The sequence below is a fragment of the Oncorhynchus mykiss genome, chromosome 27 (assembly GCF_013265735.2).
Source record: "Oncorhynchus mykiss isolate Arlee chromosome 27, USDA_OmykA_1.1, whole genome shotgun sequence".
Classification (NCBI taxonomy): domain Eukaryota; kingdom Metazoa; phylum Chordata; class Actinopteri; order Salmoniformes; family Salmonidae; genus Oncorhynchus; species Oncorhynchus mykiss.
The window spans coordinates 5,768,448-5,794,838 of record NC_048591.1 but is presented as its reverse complement, the minus strand read 5'-3'; the positions used below and the strand labels follow the sequence as shown (position 1 = coordinate 5,794,838).

The 26,391-nt window shown below is 44.6% G+C and overlaps 1 protein-coding gene across 3 annotated transcripts; it reads right to left on the bottom strand.

The window, feature by feature from the left end:
* Positions 1-400: 400 nt before the first annotated feature.
* On the bottom strand, positions 401-25,227 carry LOC110507392 (inositol-trisphosphate 3-kinase C). 3 transcript variants are annotated; one of them, XM_021587364.2, is made up of 8 exons: positions 25,121-25,227; positions 15,642-17,019; positions 5,259-5,358; positions 4,950-5,163; positions 4,046-4,250; positions 3,698-3,799; positions 3,496-3,567; positions 401-2,862 (listed from the first exon to the last, which is right to left on the bottom strand). In XM_021587364.2, the coding sequence occupies exons 2-8, from the start codon at positions 16,857-16,859 to the stop codon at positions 2,653-2,655; spliced, it is 2,121 nt and encodes a 706-aa protein (XP_021443039.2). In that variant the 5' UTR covers positions 16,860-17,019; positions 25,121-25,227; the 3' UTR covers positions 401-2,652. The 3 variants fall into 3 exon arrangements, with proteins under 3 accessions (XP_021443039.2, XP_036820764.1, XP_021443040.2); XM_036964869.1 differs by lacking the exon at positions 25,121-25,227 and adding an exon at positions 17,618-17,820; XM_021587365.2 differs by lacking the exons at positions 15,642-17,019; positions 25,121-25,227 and adding an exon at positions 10,428-11,005.
* Between the last annotated feature and the right edge of the window lie 1,164 nt (positions 25,228-26,391).

Sequence of the window (26,391 nt, the reverse complement as noted above, 5' to 3'; positions counted from 1 at the left end):
CTTTGTATTTGGACAAAGTCACTTAGTGTATTAGAGTCTACACACTCGGAAACAGTTTGTTTTGGGTTGTTTTGCCTACTCGATTACACTGAGTGAATTTCTCAATACTTATTACTTCTTGAAATGGGGGGGGGGGGACTTGATACTTAGTGCTTCCATTTCCAAATGGTAAAACATATGTATGGAAATACCATCAAATAAAGCTGATATTCTGTACTATCGCCTAACATGAAACAGCATCTCAATGTATTTGTTTAAATGCTGGAGTATAGAGACACATTTAAAAGTACATTTGCTTCACTATCCAAATACATGCGTAGGGGAATGTAAAAACCCTTTCCACCAATACGATTCATACTTCCGATAAGTTGTGTTGAGTAATGTGGAGACGAGGGGTTTCAGATTAGAAAGACTTGAGCTTAGTTCCAGTTTATTGCAATCAATGGTATTCTAGACAAAGAGAGCAAGGACCCGTCTCAATCCTCTTAACATTCATATTTGTTGTGCCCCAGCATCTTGTAATGCACGGTCTCCTGAAGTACAGCACAGCGGAAGGGCTTACCCAAACTATAAAATATACATCTTAGGCCTACCCTTAATACACAGTCCAGCTCTCAGCCACACACAACAACCCAAGCAGTCCGAAAGCTGGTAACAGTCAGGTTAAGATCAAGAAGAGGATACATGGTACGTAAAGACATACTTTGTAAACAATACATTGTTCAATACATATACTTCCAGAATGTGTGCTTTTTATGGTGTGGAATATTTGCGAGATGTCAACAGTAGAAACAGGATTCCAGTTCGGCGATGTCAATGCTGACAGTCACATAATCGGTCACACACAGAACCCCTCTATTTCCTAGCTAGAGAAATCTGCTCACACCACAAACACACAAACTGTGTTGTCGGACTCTGTTGAAGAATATGGAGTGAGACTTGGATGGGAATGTTGCCTGACAGATCTACAAATCCAGAGACACAAGACCTGACACCGTTCAGAAAAGGTGTCAAATACAGTCACTGGCAGAAACGCATAAAAAAAAAAAAAACTGACGACTGTCATTATGTGAGTTTGTGTTTGCATATTTATATCTAAACTTACAGAGGAATGGCAGTGTTAAACCAACATTATCTCGAAAGAAAAAAAGTGTACCAAAACAAGGGCAGATGCAGAACCCGCCTTCAATTAGAAGAAAAAGAAAAAATAGTCACCACAATGTCGTCTTTGATAGCAATGATTCTATATTAAATCAGATTCACATTAAAGTCTGACGTGTGGATGAACGTGTCATAAGAATCAGCTCCTCATTCATTCCAGTTTCAGGTGACTTGTTCAACTAGTCATTTCAGTTGTCAGGCCAATCGTTACCCATCTCAGAAAAAGTAAGTATCATTGAACTAAAGGAATAATGATCACAATTATACAGATGAGTCAACTGCCACTCACCAGAAAATAGTTTGCTTATAAAGAACCTGGGACACCAGAGTGAATCCATATTCAGGGACACACAGGCAGGACTAGTTTTGTTCAATGGCTTTTGTGAGGTACCCATTTGTGCAATACAGTCTAGTTATCGTGACCACCAAGGCATGTGCCCACTAGGAGGGAAATTAAAGAAGAAAAAACATTTATCCCATCTGTTAGTTCAGTGGTTCCCAACCTTTTTCAGGTTACCGTACCACCAACTGAACGTTGCTCTGCCCAGAGTACCCCTGAAGCACCCCCTCATGTGCATTTTACCAGTAGTCCTATGGTCTCCGGAGTCTATAGACCAAGTACACCCAGGGGTCCTAGTACCCCTGGTTGGGAATCACTGTTAGTTTATCTGCTGGGTCAACTCCGCCAATCAGACACCACGCGGGTCAGACTAATCAACAACATCCTCCAGTTTTCACCATAGAAAAAAAATAAATATGTTACAGACATCAGTTCATACTTTGGGTTAACTCTCCAGCAAACTTTGGAATGATTCAAAAAAACAACAACAAAAAACTATCTAGGCACAGAAAAAAAAGTACAAAGAGTAAAGAGGCTATTTGTGAAGGCAAACAAATTAAATACAAAATACAATGTATTTACATTAAAAGGCTGAGCACCGGATAAAGTTGAAAAATATACATGTTTTTCCAGTGTTTCTAGTGTTGACATATATATATATATATAAAATAGTTTTAAAAGCATAAAGTCAAATGGTCCATAGTGAAAATAAAACATTGCTCCTCTAAGGTCACTTGAGGAGGATATATCCCATTGGAAACGTCCAGTACATTATCATCATACTTGTGATAATATGAAGGTAGTGTGTGTGCATGTGTGTGTGTGCGTGTGTGTGTGTGTGTCAGTGATAGTTGACGTCATAGCTCTTATAATGAGAGAAGTTGATGAGGGATGACACACCACTGGTTGTGTGGACAGGTTTCCTCACTCTGTCCACCATGCTCCGTGTGCTCCCTCGCTCTCTTTTGCAGTCATCGTCCTTTCCCTTCATCTCTCCAGTGTCACATCTAGTTTGGGTAATGACCAGTTCCATCTGTTCGTCCCCAACTACATCCTCTGCTCTGACAAAGATGAGAGTGTTCTCTCCATCCTCTTTTTCTCCCTCTTCCAGGCCATCCCTTTGTTCTCTCTCACACGGCCCTCTCCCTCTCTCAAGGGCTGGGGGGGAGCATGGTACTGAGAATGTCTATGAGATTGTCCAGACCCCACAGGTAGCCATCCTCGTGGTTGCCCTCCATCCAGGGGGTCCGGTGGTCCAGGGTGAGGAGGGCAGGCAGGGGCACCGTCTTCCCAAAGTCTATCATCCACACACGGGCCTGCCCCGACGCATCATGCACAAACAGCAGGGAGCTGCCCACCACCTGGGAGAAAACAGGACAGTTGAGTTCAGTGCGAGTGTTTTAAAGATGCACTATGCAGAAATCGCTCCACCATTTCCTGGTTGCTAAAATTCTAATAGTTCGCCTAATTTCAGATTGTGACAAAACAAGCAAGTATAGTGTACAGAATCATTGTACCATCTAAACCACTTTGAAATATATTTTCTATAACCAAAAATATTGTATTTAAAGCTGTTTGAAGCTGGTGTACAAAACTGAAAGTAAAAGAGGTTTAGGGTTTGGCCGTGCTAGGCCGTCATTGTAAATAATAATTTGTTCTTAACTGAGGTGCCTAGTTAAAGGTTACATTTAAAAAAAAATGTAAAAATGATTAGGGCACATAGAACATATCTTCTGCTTCTTAGACTTGCTTTCAATGAGGATGACAGATCTTTAACTCACATTTCTATGTGAATTTGGTCAGGTAGCCCAAAAAGTTGCATATTGCAGCTTTAATAAGGAATTTGGATCATGTTCAGATCAATTACATTGAATCATAACCCAGCAAAGAGGTTTGTTGAGGGAAAGTAATCATACCAAACGTTACTGTAAATATTGCCTTAATTTATTGCCTGTAAGTAAAGCAGAGTACAATGGCGTTTGTGTGTGTGTTACCTCATGTGTTCTGAAGAACTGGGATTTCTCCAGCACGGATCGCAGATCTTTAAGACGTTGCAGGTAGAGTTTCTACCAGAGAGAGGAGAAAGGGGAGACAAACAGTCAAACAGACAGTCAATCTGAAGGGGCTGAGTAGCTCCCCTAGAACTCAAGTTCCCTTATGTGCCACCCGACTAAATGTCCCTCTAGAAACACGTACCAGGGTCTGAATGTTCCCATCCACAAAGTCTCCCAGGGCCTGCATGACCTGCTCTCTGTGTTTGGTCGTCTTAAAGTTGGTGTTACACGTCCCGTCTGCTCTCTGCACAGCACAAATGACAAACAACAGTATTTAGTCTCGTTATTGATAGAGTGAAAATAAACATTCTAAATAAAATATGAAGTAAGCTTTATGTGACATCTTTTTGAGTGCGGATCCATCATACCCATTTCCTTGTCTCATTATTGTGACCTGGAACAAGTTACTGTGCACATACATTTGAAAAACTACTTTTTTTTCTTAAAACTACTATTTTGACCCCCAGTTGAACCCAGTGTGCCCCCTGACCTTGATGCCCTCGATGCGGAAGCCCAGGGTGGCAGTGGAGCTGAGGGTTTCTCTCCACTGCATGTATCTGGGCTTCAGGATGCCTTGTTGGGATCTCTCCTGATCCGTAGGGGCCCCGGGGTCCACGGCCACCATCTTCTCATACATGTCCCTGCGGAGCCGCGGATGCTCCCTGGCCTTCAGTAGCTCCTCCTCCAGGTAAGTCCTGATAGGACAGGGAAGACAGGGTTAGAGGGCCAGCTCGTTATCTAACAGCGGAGTTATCCAACAATAGTGATCTCCTCTCCACCATTGGTCCTGGAGAGCCTCAGGGCGTGCAGGATTTAGTTTTGAACTGATGAGGGTGGAATGACTGAAAGCTCAGCTACTTTCTTGCCTCCTGGACCTTCACTAAATCGGTTTTGAGTGTGTGGTAGATTCTGCCTATTATTTTCCAGCTCAGTACTGGAAACACCTAACTCGGGGCCTCCCAAGTGCCGCAGCGGGCTAAGGTACATCATTGCAGTGCTAGAGGCATCACTACAGACCCATGTTCAATCCCGGGCTGTATCACAATTGGTCGTGATCGGGAGTCCCAAAGTTCAGCGTACAATTGGCCCAGCGTCGTCCGGGTTAGGGGAGGGTTTGGCCAGGGGTGCTCTAGCGACTCCTTGTGGTGGGCCGGGCACCTGCAGGCTGACATCGGTAGTCAGTTGAACGGTGTTTCCTCCGACACGTTGGTGCGGCTGGCTTCCGGATTAAGAGGGCGGGTGTTAAGGAGCGCGGTTAGGAGGGTCATGTTTCGGAGGACACGTGACTAGACCTTCGCCTCCCGAGCCCGTTGGGGAGTTGCAGCGATGAGACAAGATTTAAATTGGGGAGAAAAGTGGGGTAAAAAATACAAACTCTTCCCCCTGTCTCTCACCTGCTGCCCATCTTGCAGTCCATGATGGAGGGAGAGTCAAAGTCAGCCAGGAGGTCGTCCATTAGGTTGTAGTCCTGTTCGTTCCTCTGCACCACGCCGTAGTAGCCAGGGACATACGGCCGCAGAGTGTCCCCCATCAGCTTCGACAGGCACAGCTGCTCACACTCACAGTAGCGCTTCAACAAACGCCCATACTCCCCCGCCTGGAAGTTACCTACGAGACAGAGGAGAGAGAGAGACCAGAGAGAATGTGTGAAAGAAAGAGGTCAGCGGGGACAGAGAAACACAGAGAGACAGAGAGGTGTATACCTGCATGCCCGGCGAGCTGCACCCAGGGATAGCGCTTCTTAAAGGACACAACGAAGGGAGACCAGTGCACCATAGTTTTCAGCTTCTGCCACTGCTTGGTCTGGAAGGAGAGCAGCAACAAAATGGGTTACACACACCACCAGTCAGCTAAACTAGTGGTTTAAACATGTGGTCGTCCAGACTCATTCCTACTCGGGCCACAGCAGACACCTGGATAGAACATGTTGTCTCGCTTATCAGCGGGTCATAAGACCATTTGAGAGGTTGGTCAAAATAGTTTGAAAACAAAAGGATCTAAAAAAGACACATACCACACAGAGACATTTCTGCAGAATATATGAGAGAGAGAGAGAGAGAGAGAGAGAGAGAGAGAGAGAGAGAGAGAGAGAGAGAGAGAGAGAGAGAGAGAGAGAGAGAGAGAGAGAGAGAGAGAGAGAGAGAGAGAGAGAGAGAGAGAGAGAGATACAGAGAGAGAGATACAGAGAGAGAGATACAGAGAGAGAGAGAGAAACAGAGAGAGAGAGAGAAACAGAGAGAGAGAGAGAAACAGAGAGAGAGAGAGAAACAGAGAGAGAGAGAGAAACAGAGAGAGAGAGAGAGAGAGAGAGAGAGAGAGAGAGAGAGAGAGAGAGAGAGAGAGAGAGAGAGAGAGAGAGAGAGAGAGAGAGAGAGAGAGAGAGAGAGAGAGAGAGAGAGAGAGAGAGAGAGAGAGAGAGAGAGAGAGAGAGAGAGAGAGAGAGAGAGAGAGAGAGAGAGAGAGAGAGAGAGAGAGAGAGAGAGAGAGAGAGAGAGAGAGAGAGAGAGAGAGAGAGAGAGAGAGAGAGAGAGAGAGAGAGAGAGAGAGAGAGAGAGAGAGAGAGAGAGAGAGAGAGAGAGAGAGAGAGAGAGAGAGAGAGAGAGAGAGAGAGAGAGAGAGAGAGAGAGAGAGAGAGAGAGAGAGAGAGAGAGAGAGAGAGAGAGAGAGAGAGAGAGAGAGAGAGAGAGAGAGAGAGAGAGAGAGAGAGAGAGAGAGAGAGAGAGAGAGAACATTTCTGCAGAATCAGAGAGAGATCCCAGCCCGCTTGAGCCAAGGCCAGGTACACAATGTTCCTCACAGCCCCCATTCGCAAAACATTGACCAGAACCGTCACACTGGTTCCACAGTAAAAATATATATATATATAATAATAACAAAACACACCGCCCCCTACACAGGAACACTGTGTGAGTTTGATTGAGTAGGTGTGGGAGTGTGTGGGTTTGCTGCGAGTCTGCTTGGGTATCTGTGAATGTGTGTACGTGCAGTGAGTGTGTGTGTGTGTGTGTGTAGAGTTCTTTATTTATCTTTATTGGAAAAATACAGCAAGGTCACTATGCAAGGGCCTTTGACGCAAGCAGAGGAGAACATACACAGCATTGATTATACACACACACACGTCACTGACTAGGACATGATACTGTATGTGTGGGAATTCACACGAGGGAGAGAGAGAAAGGGAAAGAGACAGCGAGAGAGATAGGGACAGAGACACAGATAGAGAGGCAGAAGGAGAGCGCAAAAAGTAGGGAAGACAACATGTTTGAGAAAAGAGACAAGAGAAAGAAGAGGGAAGGCAGAGGTCCTCATCAAAGAAGTAATTCAGTGGAAGGACAGTGCATCATAAACCAGTCTTTAATGATCATTAACAATCCCCAGTCTGCGAAAGAATGCATGCCCCACTACAGCCCAGCCCAGCACAACCAAACAAACCCAGACCATGTTTGTCTGTCTGCCCAACTCACACATTCTTTCTACTGGACTGCTGTGACTGTGCTGTATACAGAGCGAGGAAAGAGTATTAATTTTTAAAAAAGACTATTCATAAAATGTATCTCAGAATAGGAGTGCTGATCTAGGATCTGTCCAGGGCTCCCGAGTGGCGCAGCGGTCTAAGGCAGTGCATCTCAGTGCAAGAGGCGTCACACTGCAGTCCCTGGTTCGAATCCAAGCTGAATCACATCCGGCCGTGATTGGGAGTCCAATAGGGCGACGCAAAATTGGCTCAGTATCGTCCGGGTTTGGCCGGGGTAGGCCGTCATTGTAAATAAGAATTTGTTCTTAACTGACTTTCCTATCTAAAAAGGCAAACTGATCCTAAATCAACACTCCTACTGTGAGACACTTTGTGGATACTGAATGCATGGTAAAGAACAGAGGAGGCCTGTAAACCTAGTCGTCAGAGTCCCGTGGCTAGTCAATGCCAACAGAGACTTCCAAGCTCTTTACCAGCTCAACCCAAACATAACCCTTGCCTCGGCGCAGACGACACATACACACTCACAATTTTCAACCTCTCCTTGTCCCAGTGTTTTAAGGTGACCACCATCATCCCTGTTTCGACGAACTCTAAGGCTTCCTGCCACAATGACTACCGCCATGTAGCACTCACTTCTGTAATCATCAAGTTCTTTGAAAGGCTGGTTAAGGCTCACACCACCTCCACCATCCCACTCACTCCAATTTGCATACCGCCCCCAACAGATTCATAGATGACGCAATCTCAATTGCTCTCCACACTGCCCTCGCCCACCTGGATCAGAGGAATAACCGTGAGAATGCTGTTCACCGACTACAGCTCAGCGTTCAACACCATTATCCACCTCCAAGCTTGTCACCAAGCTAAGGACTCTGGGTCTGCAACTGGATCCTGGGCTTTCTGACAGGCCGACCCCAGGTGGTGAGGGTAGGCAACATCACGTCCACCACGCTGACCCTTAACACAGGGGCGTGTTCTTAGTCCCTTCCTGTACTTCCTGTTCACCCACGAGTGGGTGGCCACACACACACGAATCCAATACCATTACCGAGTTCGCTAGCGACAACAGTGGTAGGCCTGATCACCGGCGACGATGAGTCAGCCTACGGGGAGGAGGACCTGACAGTGTGGTGCCAGAGCAACAACCTCTCCCTCAACGTCAGCAAGACCAAGGAGCTGATCGTGGACTACAGGAAACAGTTATCAAAGACTCCAACCACCCAACCCATAGACCGTTTTCTCTGCTACCGCACGGCAAGAGGTCCCAGTGCATCAAGTCAGACAACAGGCTCTTGAACAGCTTCTATCCCCAAGCAATACGATTGATAAATCGCTAACAAAATAGCTACACGGACTGTATTTGCACTGTCTCTATGCACACTCACACACGGCCACTCCAACACACACATGGTCACTCCATTTGCTCACTCGTACATAATATACTGACTCTACACCCCCACTCACATGCAAGCTGCTGCTACTCTGTTTATCTTATCTTAGATCCTGTTGCCGAGTCACCTTACACCTATAGATATCTACCTGTGTGTTCAGCTAAGCCAATCACTTCATCTATCATCCTCTCTCTCTGAGCTGAGCATTGGGTGCCACTCCAGGGGGTCTATACCCCTTCTAAAACGGCTATCTTCTCCTCTTTCACTCCTCCCTCTCATCCACTCGTTTATCTCCCACTCGCTCTCCTGCAGTTCAGGCCAGACAGCTTAATGAAAGGCCGGGGGGGTGGGGGGGGGCAGATGTAACTCAGTCCCCTCTATTAGATTTCACCCCCCATCCTCCCATCTCCACCTCCTTCATTATTACCTGACCTGACTGACCCTGGAGAGGGGACTGGTGACATGGAACCTCTCACTTTCTTCTTTCTCATTCCCCCATTCTTGCCCAAACTCTGCCCTCACTTCTCCTTTTCGTAATCCCCATACTTTTCCCTTTCTCAAAGTCTCTCTCTCTCGTTCTCCTGCCTTCACTCACTGCTTCCCACTGTCATCTTAATCCCCCTTGACTCCACTATTAACAGCAGGGCTCTACTCCACTATTAACAGCAGGGCTCTACTCCACTATTAACAGCAGGGCTCTACTCCACTATTAACAGCAGGGCTCTGTCCCTTTGGCCCCTTCCTCCTTCTTTTCTTCCCTTCATCCTACACCACACTCTTGGAATGTGTCTGGCCCCTGTCACGAAGTTAGCAGCCATGAAACACACACACACACACGTCAGTAGTGACATTCTGGACATCAGTGTTGTCTGCAAGAGGAACAGAAAAGCTCTGTTCTGGCAATGAGGCAAAAAAAAATAAACGAACGGTTGTGAAGCTCTGGCCTACAGCCCCGATGTCTATTCGGCCAGCAGCCATCATCATAAAACCCCCCTGGCTTCCCACCGCCTTAGCCCAGAGAGAGACGGTGAAACCGCCAACGCAGAGCACCTTATTAAAAAAAAACACCCATGACATGACTACAGCTTTTCCTAATAAAAAGACAACTCCTAGGTGTCACAAACCCGGTCAAATAAAAGACCAGGTCTGATGGTGTTGGACCTAATAGAGCCAATACACACCTGACCCGGCCTACAGACCCGTCCATATTAGCTCATGCCAGAGCAGATGTATTTCTCTCTGAAGGAGGATGATCTAACTCGCTTGTAGATACCTGCCTCAACTAGATAGGACATGGTCTGTAGCAGCAACTACACGCATACCAGAGAGAGGAGATACTGTGTACCTGCCCACCTCATGGCTACTCCTAGAGAGAAAGGCAGCCTTATATACTGGATTTACACCAGGGGCCCGCTGTGGAATGTTCAGGTATAAATACGCTATGTGGAACAAACATGCCTCTCTGACAAGTCGAGTAAGGAATCACGTGGGCTCTACGTGTGGCATTTGTATTGGCGACGCTCGACAATGTGGTCCTAACCACGTCCATTCCCACATGGACAGAGACAGTCTTCCCCTGTCCACACCTAAGTATATTATATCTATGACTTTAGAAGGCCAGGGTCATCTGACTTCACCTCCTAGCTATACCATACTTATGTAAAAAGGCCCGGGGGGGGGGGGGGGGGGTATATGGCCAATATACCACAGCAATACGGAGTGCCTGGATACAGCCCTTAGCCGTGGTATATTGGCCATATACCACAAACCCTGTGGTGCCTTATTGCTATTTTAAACTGGTTACCAATGTAGTAATTAAAATAGTTTAAAAAAAATCTGTTTTGTCATACCTGTGGTATACAGTCTGAAATACCACGGCTTTCAGCCAATCAAAACCACCCAGTGTCTAATGTACTGTATCTAAGCCTGCCCTCACCTGTTGACATTCATCTCCCATCTCAGCTCTTCCCAATAGTAAATCTAATCTGTGTCTCATCTCTTACCTGGCAGACAGCGCAGTAGTGGAGCAGCAGCCCGGCGCTGACACAGGCACACACGGACACAGAAAGGAGGTGAGAGCGTAGCCAGTCCCACACACTCCGCACAGGGTCTCCAAACGTGACCTCCACGAGCGTCCGGCGCTCCATCAGACTGTCCCTCAGTTAGCCTAGCGGGGTTAGCATTTAGCCTTGCCCCTCTCTCTGTATGTCACTGTTAGCCTAGCACGAGCATTTAGCCTTACCTCTGACTGATAGAAGCTGTCTGTCCCCCAGTTAGCCCTGCAGCATTAGCAGTCAACCAATGGAATTGCCTGGCTTTGTTAACTTGCGTTCTGGTGAACCTCCCCTCTCATATGAGGTTACACTATAATCCCTCTCCCACTGAGCCCTCCCCCCCTCTCACTGCCTTATCTTTAACACCAACTCGTCTCGGTCTTCTCAGACGCATTTTGTCACCCTCTTACTGTACCACTGTCTCCCTACATGATACTCTCTTCTCCCTCCCCATCTCGGGCTCGCTCTTTAACTTGTTAATCTCCCTCCCGCTCTCTCACTAATCTGTAACTTAACGCTCAATTTTCCCTCCAAATTCATTATGACCTCTGCCCCCCCCCCCCCCCGGTTGTCAATTTTCCCTCTCCAAGTTTCTTTCCTCTCTCACACCAACTGCCTTTCTGACATCCTCTCACAATCTGTTTATAGTAGTCTCTCCCTTTCTCTAATCCCTCCATCAGCCTGTACTGAGCCGGTGTCCTCAGAAACCCAGAGTCCCTAGTGACATACATGACTGTAATACCTCTTTAGTCTACACTGCTTTTGACGACACATACTAGTCACAGGAAATATACTTCTGTAGTGTAAGGACCTTCTATGAGAGATGTCTCCCACACTACCCCCGGAGCTAGTGTGGGAGACATCTGCCCCACATCCCCCCCCCCCCCCCCCCCCCCCCCCCCCCCCCCCCCCCCCCCCCCCCCCCTGAGTAGTATAGCGTAAAGACAATGGCTCTCCCACACTTCATGTTCCTGCAGGAATTACCTCAATACCAGCAGACAGCATTTTTTGCTCTGTTAAGGTTTTCAAAATATCCACACATATTTTACTTTTAAATCCAGAGAGACAAGTGAGAGAGAGAAAGAGAGAGAGAGCAATAGTGGGGAAAAGGCAAAAATCCTTGAAGTGTGTGAGTATAATGCAAAAGACATCTACCTACCTAACTTAGCCAATTCTGCTTTGTCATCATGCTGGAGCCAAAGTGAATTACTGGATTGGATATTCAGAGGAAAACAACATTTCCAAATACCACTAACCCTGTTTTCTTTCCCTCTTTCTCTCTCAAACCCAGGACTCCTTGGAAAACAGTGGCAATTGTTACTGATTGGACTATCCGGACTAAATAAAGACAATTTAAATCCACTAGAGTACTCCCCCTATAGCTCCCTCTAAACCCTTCCCCCGCAGTCCTGTCTCTCTTTGTCCCTCAGCGAGAGAGAGGTATGAAGCGTTTGATTTACAAAGGGGGTACTCCCTGTTTTAGTGCTCACAACACCAGTGTGCTGTAGTCTTTAAAGACGTCCTCCAACAAACAAAAAGATTTGGTTGAAAAGTGATATCCCAAGTATAAATACAGTAAAGTACACACCCTAAATGGTAAAAAAAATAAACAAAAATAAAAACATGGAGTAAAATAGTGTTTTTTTTTAAGACAACCGCAAACTTCAAGGAGTAGGCCATTCGAGGAGTTAGTCTAGATGGGTATATGTGATGTCAGATTGATGGCCTTCCCCCTTGCTTGAGGAACAATAGAGGCGCAACAGAGAACAAAAGAGGAAAGCCCCCCCCACACACACACAATGGCATGACTTACCTGGACCACCTATTGAGATGTACCTTTTGTTAAGTAAATCTTGGGATATCGCTTTTCAACAGGAAAAGTTTTTAATTTTTAATTGTATTTATTATAAATGAAAATCGCTGGATGAGGTCTTACTTTTAGGTGTGATGCTGCTCTTTTTCAGGCCTTGTTTACATGTAAACCAAATCTGCTCCCTTCGGCATGAGCACAGCTCAACCACAGCCCAGTCAACACACAAAAAAACAGAAGTCTGACACAAATGTGTGTTTTAATGCTTTTGTGAACACTTACAAATATGTGTGAGAGTGCTGCAAGTTGGCAATTGTGAGTTGCATAACGGGAGTTTGTGTACGAGTTGGTTCTTGTGTGTGCACATGGAGCATGCCCTGTATGAGCTGGTATGTGTTGTGGGGTATATTGTAGTGTGTGTGTGTGTGTGTGGAGAGGGTACTTTATCACTCCTCCACTCATCTATATTTTCCTCTGCATTCTGTTCCACTGCCTGTGAATCAGCGGAAAACCTTATGCCGTGGTGCAAGGCTAGACGGGGGGGAAGATAGTGTCAGAGAAATGAAGGGATGATGCAGGCAGAAATTAGACTATGAAATAGGTTAAAAGTAATGTGAATAATGCAAGACGTTACATTCAAAATACAGACCGAGAGAGAGAGAGAGAGAAAATGAAAAAAAAGAGAAACAGCGCCATATATGGCAATGATGTCGCCTAGCAACGCAACTGCCTTCAGCCCAATTTTCCATGACACACTGAGCTGTGAACGTGTGACGGCAGAGTGTGTAGTGTGTGTGAGTGTGTGCCTTAAACTCTGAATATGTATTTGTGTGAGCAGGCAAGTGTCTACTTGGTACATCATTGAGCACAAGGTTTAACAACTGGTTTGGCCACACTTTGAAAGCCTACAGTAAGCCAATAACAACAAAGGCCCTAATACTACCACCACCGACAACACTCCTCGGTGATGCCATATCACACCAGCTAGATCCAAAATGGATGCCCTAGTACAGTCACTCACTCCTCGGTACTTCCCTCTGTTCCAGATATTCAACCATAACAGTAGTGTGGGATCTACAAGATGGGAACTGCTGACCAACCCCCTTTCACCCAGACGACACTCATGCATTAACAAGGATGACACACACGCGCAAATATGGAAATATCTGAACTCGCAGAAGATAAAGCGAATCGGAGATAAAGCAAATGTAGTGAGCAAAAGAGAGAGAGCGGGACAACGTAGGTAGGAAACGTTGAAAAACAGCTTCTATCGTAAGGCCATCAGACAGTTAAACAGCCATCACTGACATTGAGTGGCCGCGGCCAACATACAGACTCAAATCTCTAGACACTTTAATAATTACAAATTGGATGTAATAAATGTATCACTGGTCACTTTAAACAATGCCACTTTATATAAATGTTTACATACCCTACATTACTCATCTCATATGTATAAACTGTACTCTATACCATCTACAGCATCTTGCCTATGCCGTTTGGTCATCGCTCATCCATATGTACATATTCTTATTCATTTCTTTACACTAGTGTGTATAAGGTAGTTGTTGTGATATTGTTAGATTACTTGTTAGATATTACTGCATGGTCGGAACTAGAAGCACAAGCATTTCGCTACACTCGCATTAACATCTGCTAACCATGTGTATGTGACCAATAACATTTGATTTGAGCAAAGGGATAGAGCTATGGCTAAGTGCTGAATTCAGGGTGTTTGGGTACATTTTCTGGAGGCTCACTCTCACCACACATTGACTCACACACAGCATAGAAACTCACTGGAATCACACATCAATGCCATCTAAATAGATCAGTCATTATGTGTTACTTGGAAGGCCATCTCCCTCTCAGAGACATGAACAAACAAGGACTGAACAGATGTCCTCCTGAAGTAGTTTCTCTCACAAACAAAGGCACATTGATTATGCACTCAGAGAGAGACAGAAAGTAAAAGGGAGAGAGAGAACGTGTGTGTGTGTGTGTGTGTGTGTGTGTGTGTGTGTGATATGTAACATGTGGAAATTCTAGTATTTCCACACAGTCTTTCTCGGTGGTGACTTCCAGGATTCACGCCATTCCTGTTCAGGAAGAGAGCTTGCCTGATTTTCAATTGGTCCATTTCCAGGAAAGACATCCTGTTTTTGAGCTCATGTCATTCCAAGCATTTCTGGTCAGGGCGCATCAAAGGCCTCCGACTGGGGAGGGAAACGCCATAAATGTACCACTGTAAGAAGGTTAGAGCGGCATCATACATGGGACAAAACAAGAACAGCTCGAGGTTCAGAAAACGACCCTGTGTTAATCGAGCCGGGCTCATTAGTGATAATCACAGTCAAGGGTCATAGTGGTTGGGGGTCATGAGTCACTCAGGAGTCAAAGGTTCACCGATCACCGATCACCAATAAAAACCCCTAGTCATTGGCTCAGGAGTATTATGTAAGAGACACCAAAAGTTAACCTGACCCTCTGATAGGCCAGCCGATTTCCATCATATTGTTTACACCGAACTGATCCTTTCTGATCTATGCATAAATACAATATGCAATATGCAATATGCACCCCAAACTCCTTCAGGCTAAATACGTGTTCCAAGGGTCATTTAAAATAATATTATACCCTTGACGCAGCCATTGACCTAATATTCGCCACACCCTCTGCGGTAGGAGCACATGGCCTTGGTGGCTTTGTGTTTGTGACCCGAGTGAGACGTCAGTAGGTCTGACACCAACACTGACATTGAGGAATTAACACTGAGTGCGTTTGTTTTATTGACATGCAGTCTGTAAGTCAACAAAATGGGAGTGAGGTGCTGGAACACACATTACCAGTGAAGGTCTGCTCTGCGCATTAGGACCTCATTTTAATCATAGTGCATCTCATAAATGAAAGAAGAAGAAAAAAAAGACTTGGCCTTATATCAATAGCATGAGAGCATACAACTGTACCATGGAAGTGTGTGTGTGTGTGTGTGTGTGTACAGAAAGTAGCCTAATAAAAAGCACGCACTGGCATACACCCAGAGAAATGATATTGTGTAGAGGTGCTGACTAACTGTGAATACACTGCAAGCTACACAAATAAAGAGAGTTTAGCCAATAAATCACCGGGAGTCTTTATTTATTTGTGTACAGAGAGTAAATAGGCCTGTGTGTATATATATATGCATGTGCCCATCTTTGGCACTTCCAGCCAACATTCAGGACCGATTATAGCAAAGGAGTTTAACATAATACTGTGTGTTTTTGTATGCAACTAAATAGAAGATGGTCTACTGAATTGAGTTTTCCACCGCATTTATCGCACAATAATGTATATATATATGGCACACTTACCCCCGTGCTTTCGTCTGGGCTGCCCAGCGTGTTGCATATGACTGGGGACAGGCTGGGCTCGATGTCGCTGCCGTTGAAGTCATCCTCGGACTCCTCAAAGGACGAGGCGGAGGACAAGCAGCCGGCGGAGGACGAGTTGGAGAGCTTTCTGTGAAAGCGCATTAGCGCCGGGGAGCCTCCGCAGCCACTGTCCGAGCATGGGGACTCATCATCGGCGTGTGGGCCCAGCGATGATCCACCGACTCCGAGTCCCATGGTCCTTGGATCTAGTGTTTCCTGGGTCCGACTGGGGCTTAGATCTCTGGTTATAATAAGCTTTGGGATAGTACCGGGGAAACTTTGGCTGCCTAGTGGACTTTGGACCTGTCCGTGTGGCTGTATTGGAGAGTTGATCGAGGGGTCCTCCTGGTTCCCCGACTCAACTGAACAACTGTTTTGATCATTTTTCCTGACAGCTTCGGGCTCACGGGAAGCAGTGAGAAAGTTAGATTTGGTCATTTCTACCTCTGTGTGGGGTAAATCATACCCTATCGGTTCTGACACGCCGTTTGTCAGAGGTTCGTCCAAACGCAAGCTCAGTGATGTCAGGGTCCGTCTTAAATTCTCATTGCCAGATGTGCGCCAATGGACTGAACCATCCGGTTGTACAGCCCCCGATACCCCGCTGACCTCCGAGGCAACCCCACCCTCTTTATCAAATCCGAATGGTTTGTTTTCCATGGCCCTCGCCGGGGCATTCCAGACATGGTCTTCTCCCGTTGTTTCTGGGCCGCTGCGCTGCGTAACTGCGCAGCGAGTTCTGTCGAATCCTCTGGACCGTGTTTCCAAGCCCGTCGCATCGAAGGACGAGTCGGCCGCTCCCTTGCTCACAGCGTCACAGTCGAGAGCCTGAATATTTTCATAATGAATTCCAGATGGGTATTCGGCGGTGTGGTCCACTACCTCCGACTCAGTCTGGCCTCGCAACAACTTCCCTCGCCCGTTACCACGAAGGGTTTCCGAATTTCTAGATCCGATTACCAGCCCTACCTCTGGTTGACCTGTGCCTGGCGAAGGCAACTGCTTCGTTTTCATCCGATTCCTGTAAAACCGGTCACACCTTCGCTCCTCACGGGTAAATCTGCGGATAGGGAGTAGTTTGGGTGTTTCTGTTGGTTTCCATTTCGCTTTGCCTGGAGCGGCGGTGGAGTACGAGAGACCACAACACGTTTGACCCATTCTGTACACGGTAGTAGTAGCGCACAAGTCACACCTTCCAAGATGTATCAAATTTGAAACAATTCGCACTGTGCAGCAAAGTAACACATGAGTCACGTGCTCCACTCATTGTTGCCAATGATGAATGACAATTATAGGCACATGTTTGAATGTCCCATATCTGCAAGAAAAAAAAGATGAAAACAGTTTTAGAATATTTTGCCAAAACACAACATAGGCTAGTCTACTGCTTTCCATTTGGTCTGGTCTATGTGATATTTCAATAAACAACTCCAAACAATGTCACAAGGTACACAATGTTGCTTTCATTAAAGAGATAAGTGACATTTGTGTCTGTGTGGAGGGTGAACAAAAATTTATGTGGCTGTAAAACAGGAACGCTTTTTTTGTTTTTCTGTGCCTTTTGAGGCGAATGCTTTGCTCATGTTTCTTGCCTTGGGATTGTTGCCTCAAGTCTGTTTGGTTTGGCTTGAGATGGATGGTTTATGCCAGAGCTCAGAGCCCTATTCTACAAATCAGGGTTGAAGAGTTAAAGACAATGTATGCATGATCTGAACATTTGGTCTGAGGATTCGTATGGCGGGCGTGACGCAATTCGCTGAGCCCCTGGCGGCATGCGGAGGCCAAATCTACCTCCATACAACATTGCTGTGTGCCTCAAATGTTGTAACAATGCGAAGTGCTCTGTATAGCTCCGCGTTGACATAATTGTTTGACGGTATGTGGGGGCGTGAGGTCCTGTATAAACACAAACTCACTTCCTTGGCAACTTCCTTCACAGCAGCTCTGCGAAGCATAAAAAGTATGTTTGCTCTGACATCTGTGGAGGCCGCATCGCAGTAACTGCTGTACTGCCACTGCAGATGGCTGATTGATCATGCAAAGAATTTGACCGAGATAACTTTGGTCCACTCTCGAGTTCAACTCGGGATAACCAGTACCACGAAAGTGGCTCACCTTTCAGTCAGGTACATTTCGATGGCAACGAATCCTTCAGAACTAACCTGCCTCAGGGCGGGCTAACTCCATTTATCCTGAATGAAGAGTCTGAGCCACAAGTTGAGGACCAATGAAATCAGATTCCCTCCATCTCGCAAAGATTGCATAGTCATCGACATTGTTTGCGGGAGATGACTGATTCAATAGCTTATTAATTAAATGTTGTTTTGTTTGTAAAACCTTTTTTTTATATTAAAATACCTATCACACATTTAAATATGACAGAATGCATTTGAACCTCCACACACAGTAACACCTTTGTATGGAGATTATATTATTTTATTGATAGGAGTGGGGGATAAGCACACCGAAGACGGCATTGACTATCAGTAATTAAATAAAGACTGCACTTCAAAAAGCCAATTTCACACCATTGCTGAATTAAAACCTAAACTTGTCTTTCATTTTGATCTGGGCACAAATGAAAATGTGGCACTGACTCGCACATGGATTGATGTTTCAGAATTGTCTCAGCATGCTCAGTTACAAGCCTACAAAACTTTTTTTTCAATTTTCGCCTAAAATGACATACCCAAATCTAACTGCCAGTACCTCAGGACCTGAAGCAAGGATATGCATTTTTTCTTGATACTGTTTGAAAGGAAACACTTTGAAATTTGTGGAAATGTGAAATTAATGGAGGATAATATAACACATTAGATCTGGTAAAAGATAATGCAAAGAAAATTGTATGTTTTGTTTTGTTCCATCATTGAAATGCAAGAGAAAGCCATTCTATGACTTAGGACTCTAGGCGCAATTTAAATATTTTCCACTCGATGGCAGCAGTGTACGTGCAACGTTTTTAGACTGATTCAATGATCCATTGCATTATTGTTAAAAATGTTGTATCAAGTCTGCCCAAATGTGCCTAAGTGGTTTATTGATACATTTTCAAGTTCATAACTGTGCACTCTCAAACAATAGCATGGTATTCTTTCACTGTAATAGCTACTGTAAATTGGACAGTGCAGTTAGATTAACAAGAATTTAAGTGTTCTGCCCATATCAGATATGTCTATGTCCTGGGAAATGTTCTTGTTACTTACAACGTCATGCTAATCACCTTATTCACCGATTCTGTAGAGGCTAGAGTAAGCGCCAGGCGGATGAGCAATATCCTCCATCATAGGACAGATGAAGCCTGAGCTGAAATGTAAAGCTAGTTTAAGCTGACTAACTAGAAAACGCTGAGTAGATCTAGCTTGCTTCATAGTATACAACTCTGGTCTAGGCCTACCTAAGAGGAAGAGTCGAAGCGAGAGAGTTTACTCCGCCAAAAATCTGTCCACATTAAGCAGATCATTATTTATTAAGCAAGTGAGGAGTTTTTGTATGGGGGGGGGCAATGAGAGTGTTGAATTTAGTCAAGATACAAAATATATTGCTATTTTGATACCTAAGGCTTATTTGATCTATTAGAAGTTTTGTAATGCTTAGGTTGTTACGAGTGTACTGATATAAGTGTGATGTGTGTGACACATATCCTGGAAACTTTATACCGGAGTTGTTCCTGTTGAAATGTTAGACGATCTATGCATCTCACTCTCCACTGAATACAGGTGGTTGACGTCAACACTCCTCATCAAATATTTTTTTTAAGTATTAAAATAAGATGTATCTACCAATCTAAAGAGAGGAATAGGCGGGATCTTGACAGTCTGCCGTTCCGCTCTGTGGGCAACGGATCCCATTGTTAGGGCGGTGGCACAAGTATCTCGTCATTATATCTACACTGAACAAAAATATGAACGCAACATGCAACAATGTCAAAGATTTTACTGAGTTATAGTTCATATAAGGAAATCAGTCAATTGAAATAAATGTATTAGGGCCTTATCAATGGATTTCACGAGTGGGAATACAGATATGAATCTGTTGGTCACAAAGTAGGGGCGTGGATCAGAAAACCAGTTCGTATCTGATGTGACCATCATTTGCCTCATGTAGTGTGACACACTTCCTTCACATAGAGTTGATCAGGCTGTTGATTGTGGCCTGTGGAATGTTGTCCCACTACTCTTCAATGGCTGTGTGAAGTTGCTGGATATTGGCAGAAACTGGAACGCGCTGTCGTACACGTCCATCCAGAGCATCCCAAACATGCTCAATGGGTGACATGTCTGGAGAGTATGCAGGCCATGGAAGAACTGGGACATTTTCAGCTTCCAGGAATTGCAACATGGAGCTGTGCATTATTATGAGAAAACATGAGGTGATGTCGGCGGATGAAGGGCACGACAACGAGCCTCAGGATCTCGTCACATTATCTATGTGCATTCAAATTGGCATAAATAAAATGCAATTGTGTTCATTGTCCGTAGTTTATGCCTGCCCATACCATAACCCCACCGCCACCATGGGGCACTTGTTCACAACGTTGACTTCACATCTCACATCTCCCTCACTAGCTTAAAGCACCAACTGCCAGAGCAGCTTACAGATCACTGCACCTGTACATAGCCCATCTGTAAACAGCCCATCTACCTACCTCATCCCCATACTGGTATTTATTTATTTATCTTGCTCCTTTGCACCCCAGTATCTCTACCTGCACATTCATCTTCTGCCGAACTACCATTCCAATGTTTTAATTGCTATATTGTAATTACTTCGCCACCATGGCCTATTTATTTCCTTAACTTACCTTATTTGCACTCACTGTATATAGACTTTTTGTTTTCTTTTGTTCTACTGTAAGATTGACTGTATGTTTTGTTTATTCCATGTGTAACTCTGTGTTGTTGTATGTGTCGAATTGCTACGCTTTATCTTGGCCAGGTCGCAGTTGCAAATGAGAACTTGTTCTCAACTAGCCTAGCTGGTTAATTAAAGGTGAAATAAAATAAATAAATAAATGAAAACACTCGACCACACGACGCCATACTCTGCCATCTGCCCGGTGCTGTTGAAACTGGGATTCATCCATGAAGAGCACACTTCTCCAGCATACCAGTGGCCATCGAAGGTGAGTATTTTCCCACTGAAGTGGGTTATGATGCCGAACTGCAGTCAGGTCAATACCCTGGTGAGAACTACGAGCTCACAGATGAGATTCCCTGAGACGGTTTCTGACAGTTGGTGTAGAAATTCTTTGGTTGTGCAAATTCACAGTTTCATCAGCTGTCCGGGCGAATCTGCAGTTAGTTTTATAACTAATATCCTGCGATTCTACTCATTTTGCCATTGGGCAGAGTGAAACGTGCCGTTTTACAGCTACTTTCCTGCAATTCTACACATTTTGCAAAAGGGTGGCACCGTTTTCAATATGATAACTGCTGATCAATGGGCCCCACCCCAGTCGGTAAATCGACCATGCTTACTACGAGTTTCGATAGCTGGCTGCTAGGCAAACTTACCAATCTAAAAATATTTAGACGACATGGGCAAATTAAGTGACTGCTGATGCATAACCAAATGTTCTAAATTGCACCTTGTGTATTCTGTTACTCTAACTCTCAACAGTAAGTTGAGACCCCGACTGAGTCACCCCCCCCCCCATTTTTTATTGGTCCGCGGGCCGCCAGTTGTCCCTCCCTGCCCTACAGAATAGAGAGAATCTAGACATTGGATTGGGGTTAGCTCAGTTTCTAGTTTGTGACTCTGACATTACGACTCACCAGTGTTGCAATCACCAAGAAAAATGAACAGAACAGAAAAAGGCAGGACTAGCGATATTTAGTCTTTCACCACACATTGTAATGGGGAAATGTAACATGACTAAAGTTCGTACATATTTGAAATTGATCAACACAATGTTTAGGACGTTTTGAGTTTCTGTAATGTACCATTTCCAGTGTTCTGTTTGTGACAATCAAGGTGTGGATTGATGGTCGCTAGACTTGATGCTAAAATGTTATGGATTATTCTCATATCTGTTGATAGTGATTGACACCAGACTGGAGGTACACTGACACACACATTTTCCACTGTTGATGACATTTTGTGAACACTGTGATTCTATGGCAGATGACAAAGTCACTGCCTTTTTTGATGACTTCCTACAAGCCTCTCAGGCTGGTGTTTGAGAAATGGATCAACTGTGTGTTGCAATGTGACCTGCTGACCTGGGTTCCACAATAGACAAGAGGCTTGAGTTTTTCCACATGTGGATTTGAATAGTCCCCATGCATGATCTATGCATCATGCCAATGCAATAAACTGACTCATAATCATGCAGTCTGACTATAATATCCAGACAGAACGAGAGCAGCATGACAGTAGAAACTCCTTATTGTCAAGTCAGGAAGGAGTGCTTAGGCACAGGAAATTAGATGGGAAGATAATGGAAAGATTGCATATGTTTTTATATTCGTTTATTTAGTAAATATTTTCTTAACTTTATTTTCTTAAAACTGCATTGTTGGTTAAGGGCTTGTAAAGTAAGTGTTTCACAGTAAGGTCTACCTACACCTGTTGTATTTGGCGCATGTGACAAATACAGTTAGATTTGATTTGATAAGGATGATGACAACACTGTGCTGCGTTGACACACCCCTTACGGATAGGGATGTTAGGTCACATACAATGTCCTTTTAGGGAAACTGGTCGATCCATATAGCTGCGCATGGAGGAAATTGCAGAGATTACTGATGGTAAGATACATTTAGCAACCAAGCAGACACCACAGAACAACCTAGTATGGTCATACAAAAATATTAATGATGAACACATTAACAAGTTAGCCCAATGAAACAGGTTGAAGGTTGCAGCCGCTACGCCACCTTTTTAACAAGGTGAGGTCCTCGGATAAATACTAAATACTACTAAACATGAACAAAACACAGGTTCTTCGCATCAGGGGTGGGGCATGGAAATGATAAGACATATTGCAATTGAAAGCTTTTTTTGTTCTGTTCTGTAGCAGCAAGCTTATTTTTTATTTTCTGTAGTAGCAATATCTCAATATCCCCATTAATAATCAACAAGCAGTAATCGCAGCGCTCTGCGCTACCGCTTGAGCAACAACTTTTGCAATAGTTAGATTCAATATCAGACTTCAACAACAATTAGAAAAGTGCATAGTTGAGGAAGGCGTTCTCAGGACGACGGAGAGCGGATCTGGAGGGATATGGGGACTCATGGCGCAAGAGCATTTACAACGGATTTGGATTAGGCCACACTTGTCCCCACTCTTGTCCTCCAAGAGCACACAAACCTGTAGCTGGTAGACAGGTCAGCTGAACTCTTCTTTATTTAAATTTGAATTGGCGGATCGCAACCAACTGAAAGGTGCATATACCGCCACCTACTGAACTGGGGTGTGAGGCCGGTCACAAGCCCCCCTATTCATCTATTTCTCTTATCTAGCCATGTGTTTCTGCCACAGGAGGTTGGTGGCACCTTAATTGGGGAGGATGGGCTCGTGGTAATGGCTGGAGCGGAGTAGGTGGAATGGTATCAAATACAGAAAACATGGTTTCCATGTGTTGGATGCCATTCCATTCGCTCCGTTCCAGCCATTATTATGAGCCGTCCTGCCCTTAGCAACCGCCACTGGTTTCCGCCTAATGTTCTGGAGTGTGAATTCACGACACTTTGTGACACAAAAAGGGAAAGGAAAAGGTATGGTAAAAAGTGAAGAACAATTGCCCTACCAACTAACCCTACACCCATTAAAACCTCATCACTATTCGGCCCTATCTGATCCTTCACCAGGCCTAGCAGCCTTGGAGGACGGGACACTATCGTTCAACACACATTGTAACTCTTCTTCAGTAAAATCTCCTACACCCAAGTCTTCTCTGCAGCTGCCACCACAATATCTATTTTCTGCCATTTATGTTCCATTTCTATGGTACAGTTGATAACCATGGCTATGAACGCTAAGAAACCAACCTTACTGAAGAACATGTTATTCCTATCACTCTCTACTGGTCTTAGCCAACACACAGGGAGCCTCATAGAATCCCTCACCCTGCACCCATCTCCTTTAACTACTTTCTTCACTGCCTCAGCATATGACACCTTCTGTAATACTCTGATAATGGCCACATCAACCTGCTTTTCTCTCACCAAACACTCCTGATGTCCAGCACCATTGGTTAACACACACAACTTATTCAATTGATACTACACATTTCTTTTGTCTCATGCCCTCTCGCACACTTCTCACATCTAGAAATCTCCCTCTTACACACTGCTACAACAGGACCATAAGCGTGGCACCTAAAACACCATAATGGGTTCAGTACAAAAGCTCTCATGGGATAACTGACACATCCTAACTTGACCTAGGGTAGACTCTGCATCAAAACTCAGCAGGACAGACAGTCTTCTCTGTTTTACCACGCTCTCCACCAGGTCTGCATCACACCAAATGGCGGGCATCACAGACACCGGGAATCTTAAATTTCAGTTGATCCTCCTTAACACTTAACGCCACCCCAGTTATCCCTCCTTTCAACTGCGCCCTGCTCCGAAGAGCAAAGCAAGTCACAGTTTTTGTCCCGAGGCATGTGATGTGGAGCACCCGCTCCCTCTGGAGTGAATAAATGCAAAGAATCACTGCGAGTCCACTTTGAGTTACTTTCACCGAGTGAACAGTCCCCAACCTCTTCATCACCCAACCTGATACCACATACGGATCAGATTTTCCAAAAATCTCACTCCGACTGTGTCAGAATCATCTTTATCATCATTGGGATGAGGCTCGAACTCTGGTCTTCACCGCACCTGCCACCTGCTGGTAATTCATCCTCGCTCTCGCCGGGTTAAACTTTTGCGCTACCGAGTATGTTTTTTCTGTACTAGACACCAATCTTCCCCACCACACCGCTTCTCTCTACCCTGAGATATTTTCCTTCTTCCTCTCTTTCCAATAATGTCCATATCTCCATGCTCTTTAAACTCCTTCACCTGCTGTAGTAGCAAACTGTTCAAATGTTTCTTGTATGTTGCATTTGCCGCCATGTCGCATAAACTCAAAAAGCTTTAACTCCGGGCATTTATACACAAAATACCACCCCACACTCACAGGCAGCACCTGGAACTAATTGCCATTAAGTGACGCATGTCGCACTAAGATATACACACTATGATGATCACAGTAAATGTTATAAGATACATATAGGCTACAGAAATTGAAACACATGAAATCCATGGTCAAATAGTATACTGATGAGTAGAGAGCCAAAGTTTAGATTTGATGTTATCACCCCTGATATCAATAAGAGATCAAATGGGCTATAAAGCACCACAAAAAACAACTACTTCTCCAAAAAACATCAGATTTGTCTCCATAAACTGAAATGAAAACTCACCATCAGTCAAGTGTCTGCCAATAACCTGTTGTTTATCCTTTTTTGTTAGGCTGGGAACAAGAGTCTTAGTGAGATATCTATCTGTATCTGGGTGTGGAGGGGATGTGAATGCAGCTTATCGGTTTGCTGTGTGTGTGTGTGTGTGTTCAACTGATAGAGGAAGAACATGTCAAAATACTTGCTCAATGAGCATGGAGTGTTTTAAGTTGCTTTTCTTGTTCTTCCTCTTCTATGGTATTATGGTGGTCCGCAAACATACGTTAGAGATGCATGCCGTCACTGTACAGGGTAGTGTACGAGATTTTAGACGACACTAATATTGATTCCAAATAATTAACAAAAGACAAAGAAACAAAATCAATGTACTTCTTTAGTCAGGTTAAAATGTCAACTCTGATCCACACAGGCTATGGGACCTGAGAAGGAAGAGCATTTTCGGACAGTATTCCTTGCAATGTACTGGAGACCCAATAACTTTTCAGCAGCAGATACAATTATGGCCAGTTTCGTGGACTTCTTGTTCAGTTGGGCGGTACAATTAATCACATGCGCAATAAATGCCACAAAATCCACCTTCTTTACGATCAGCATATCAGCTTCCCTCAACTGTTTGAACGCCACTCTGAATCTCCAAAGGCTGCAGGGTCTCCACTGCCATATCTTCAGCTCCACTCACTCCTTCAACTATTTAACGTGCCTCCATGTAGGAGACCTGACCCTTGCCACTTTAAACTCCTTTACCCTAACCGGGCACTGCGGGGAATTGGGAATGTGATTTCCAGCACAAATTGCAACACCGTACTGCCAAGTAGTGAACTTTAAATTCTCTGGCAACAGCTCTGGTGGACATTCCTGCAGTCAGCATACTTTAGACATCTGTGGCATTGTGTTGTGTGTGACAAAAACGGGTGCACCTGGGTAATGAGCATGCTGTTTAATCAGCTTCTTGACATGCCACACCTGTCAGGTGCACGGATGATCATGGCAAGGGGGAAATGCTCACTAACAGGGATGTAAACACATTTGTGCCCACAATCTGTGAGAAATAAGCATTTCGCGCGTACAGAGAATTTCTGGGATCTTTTATTTCAGCTCAGGAAACATGGGACCAACACTTTACATGTTGCTTTTATATTTTTGTTCAGTGTACAGTACCAGTCAAGAGTTTGGAAACACCTACTCATTCAAGGGTTTTTCTTTATTTGTACTATTTTCTTCATTGTAGAATAATAGTGAAGAAATCAAAACTATGAAATAACACAGATGGAATC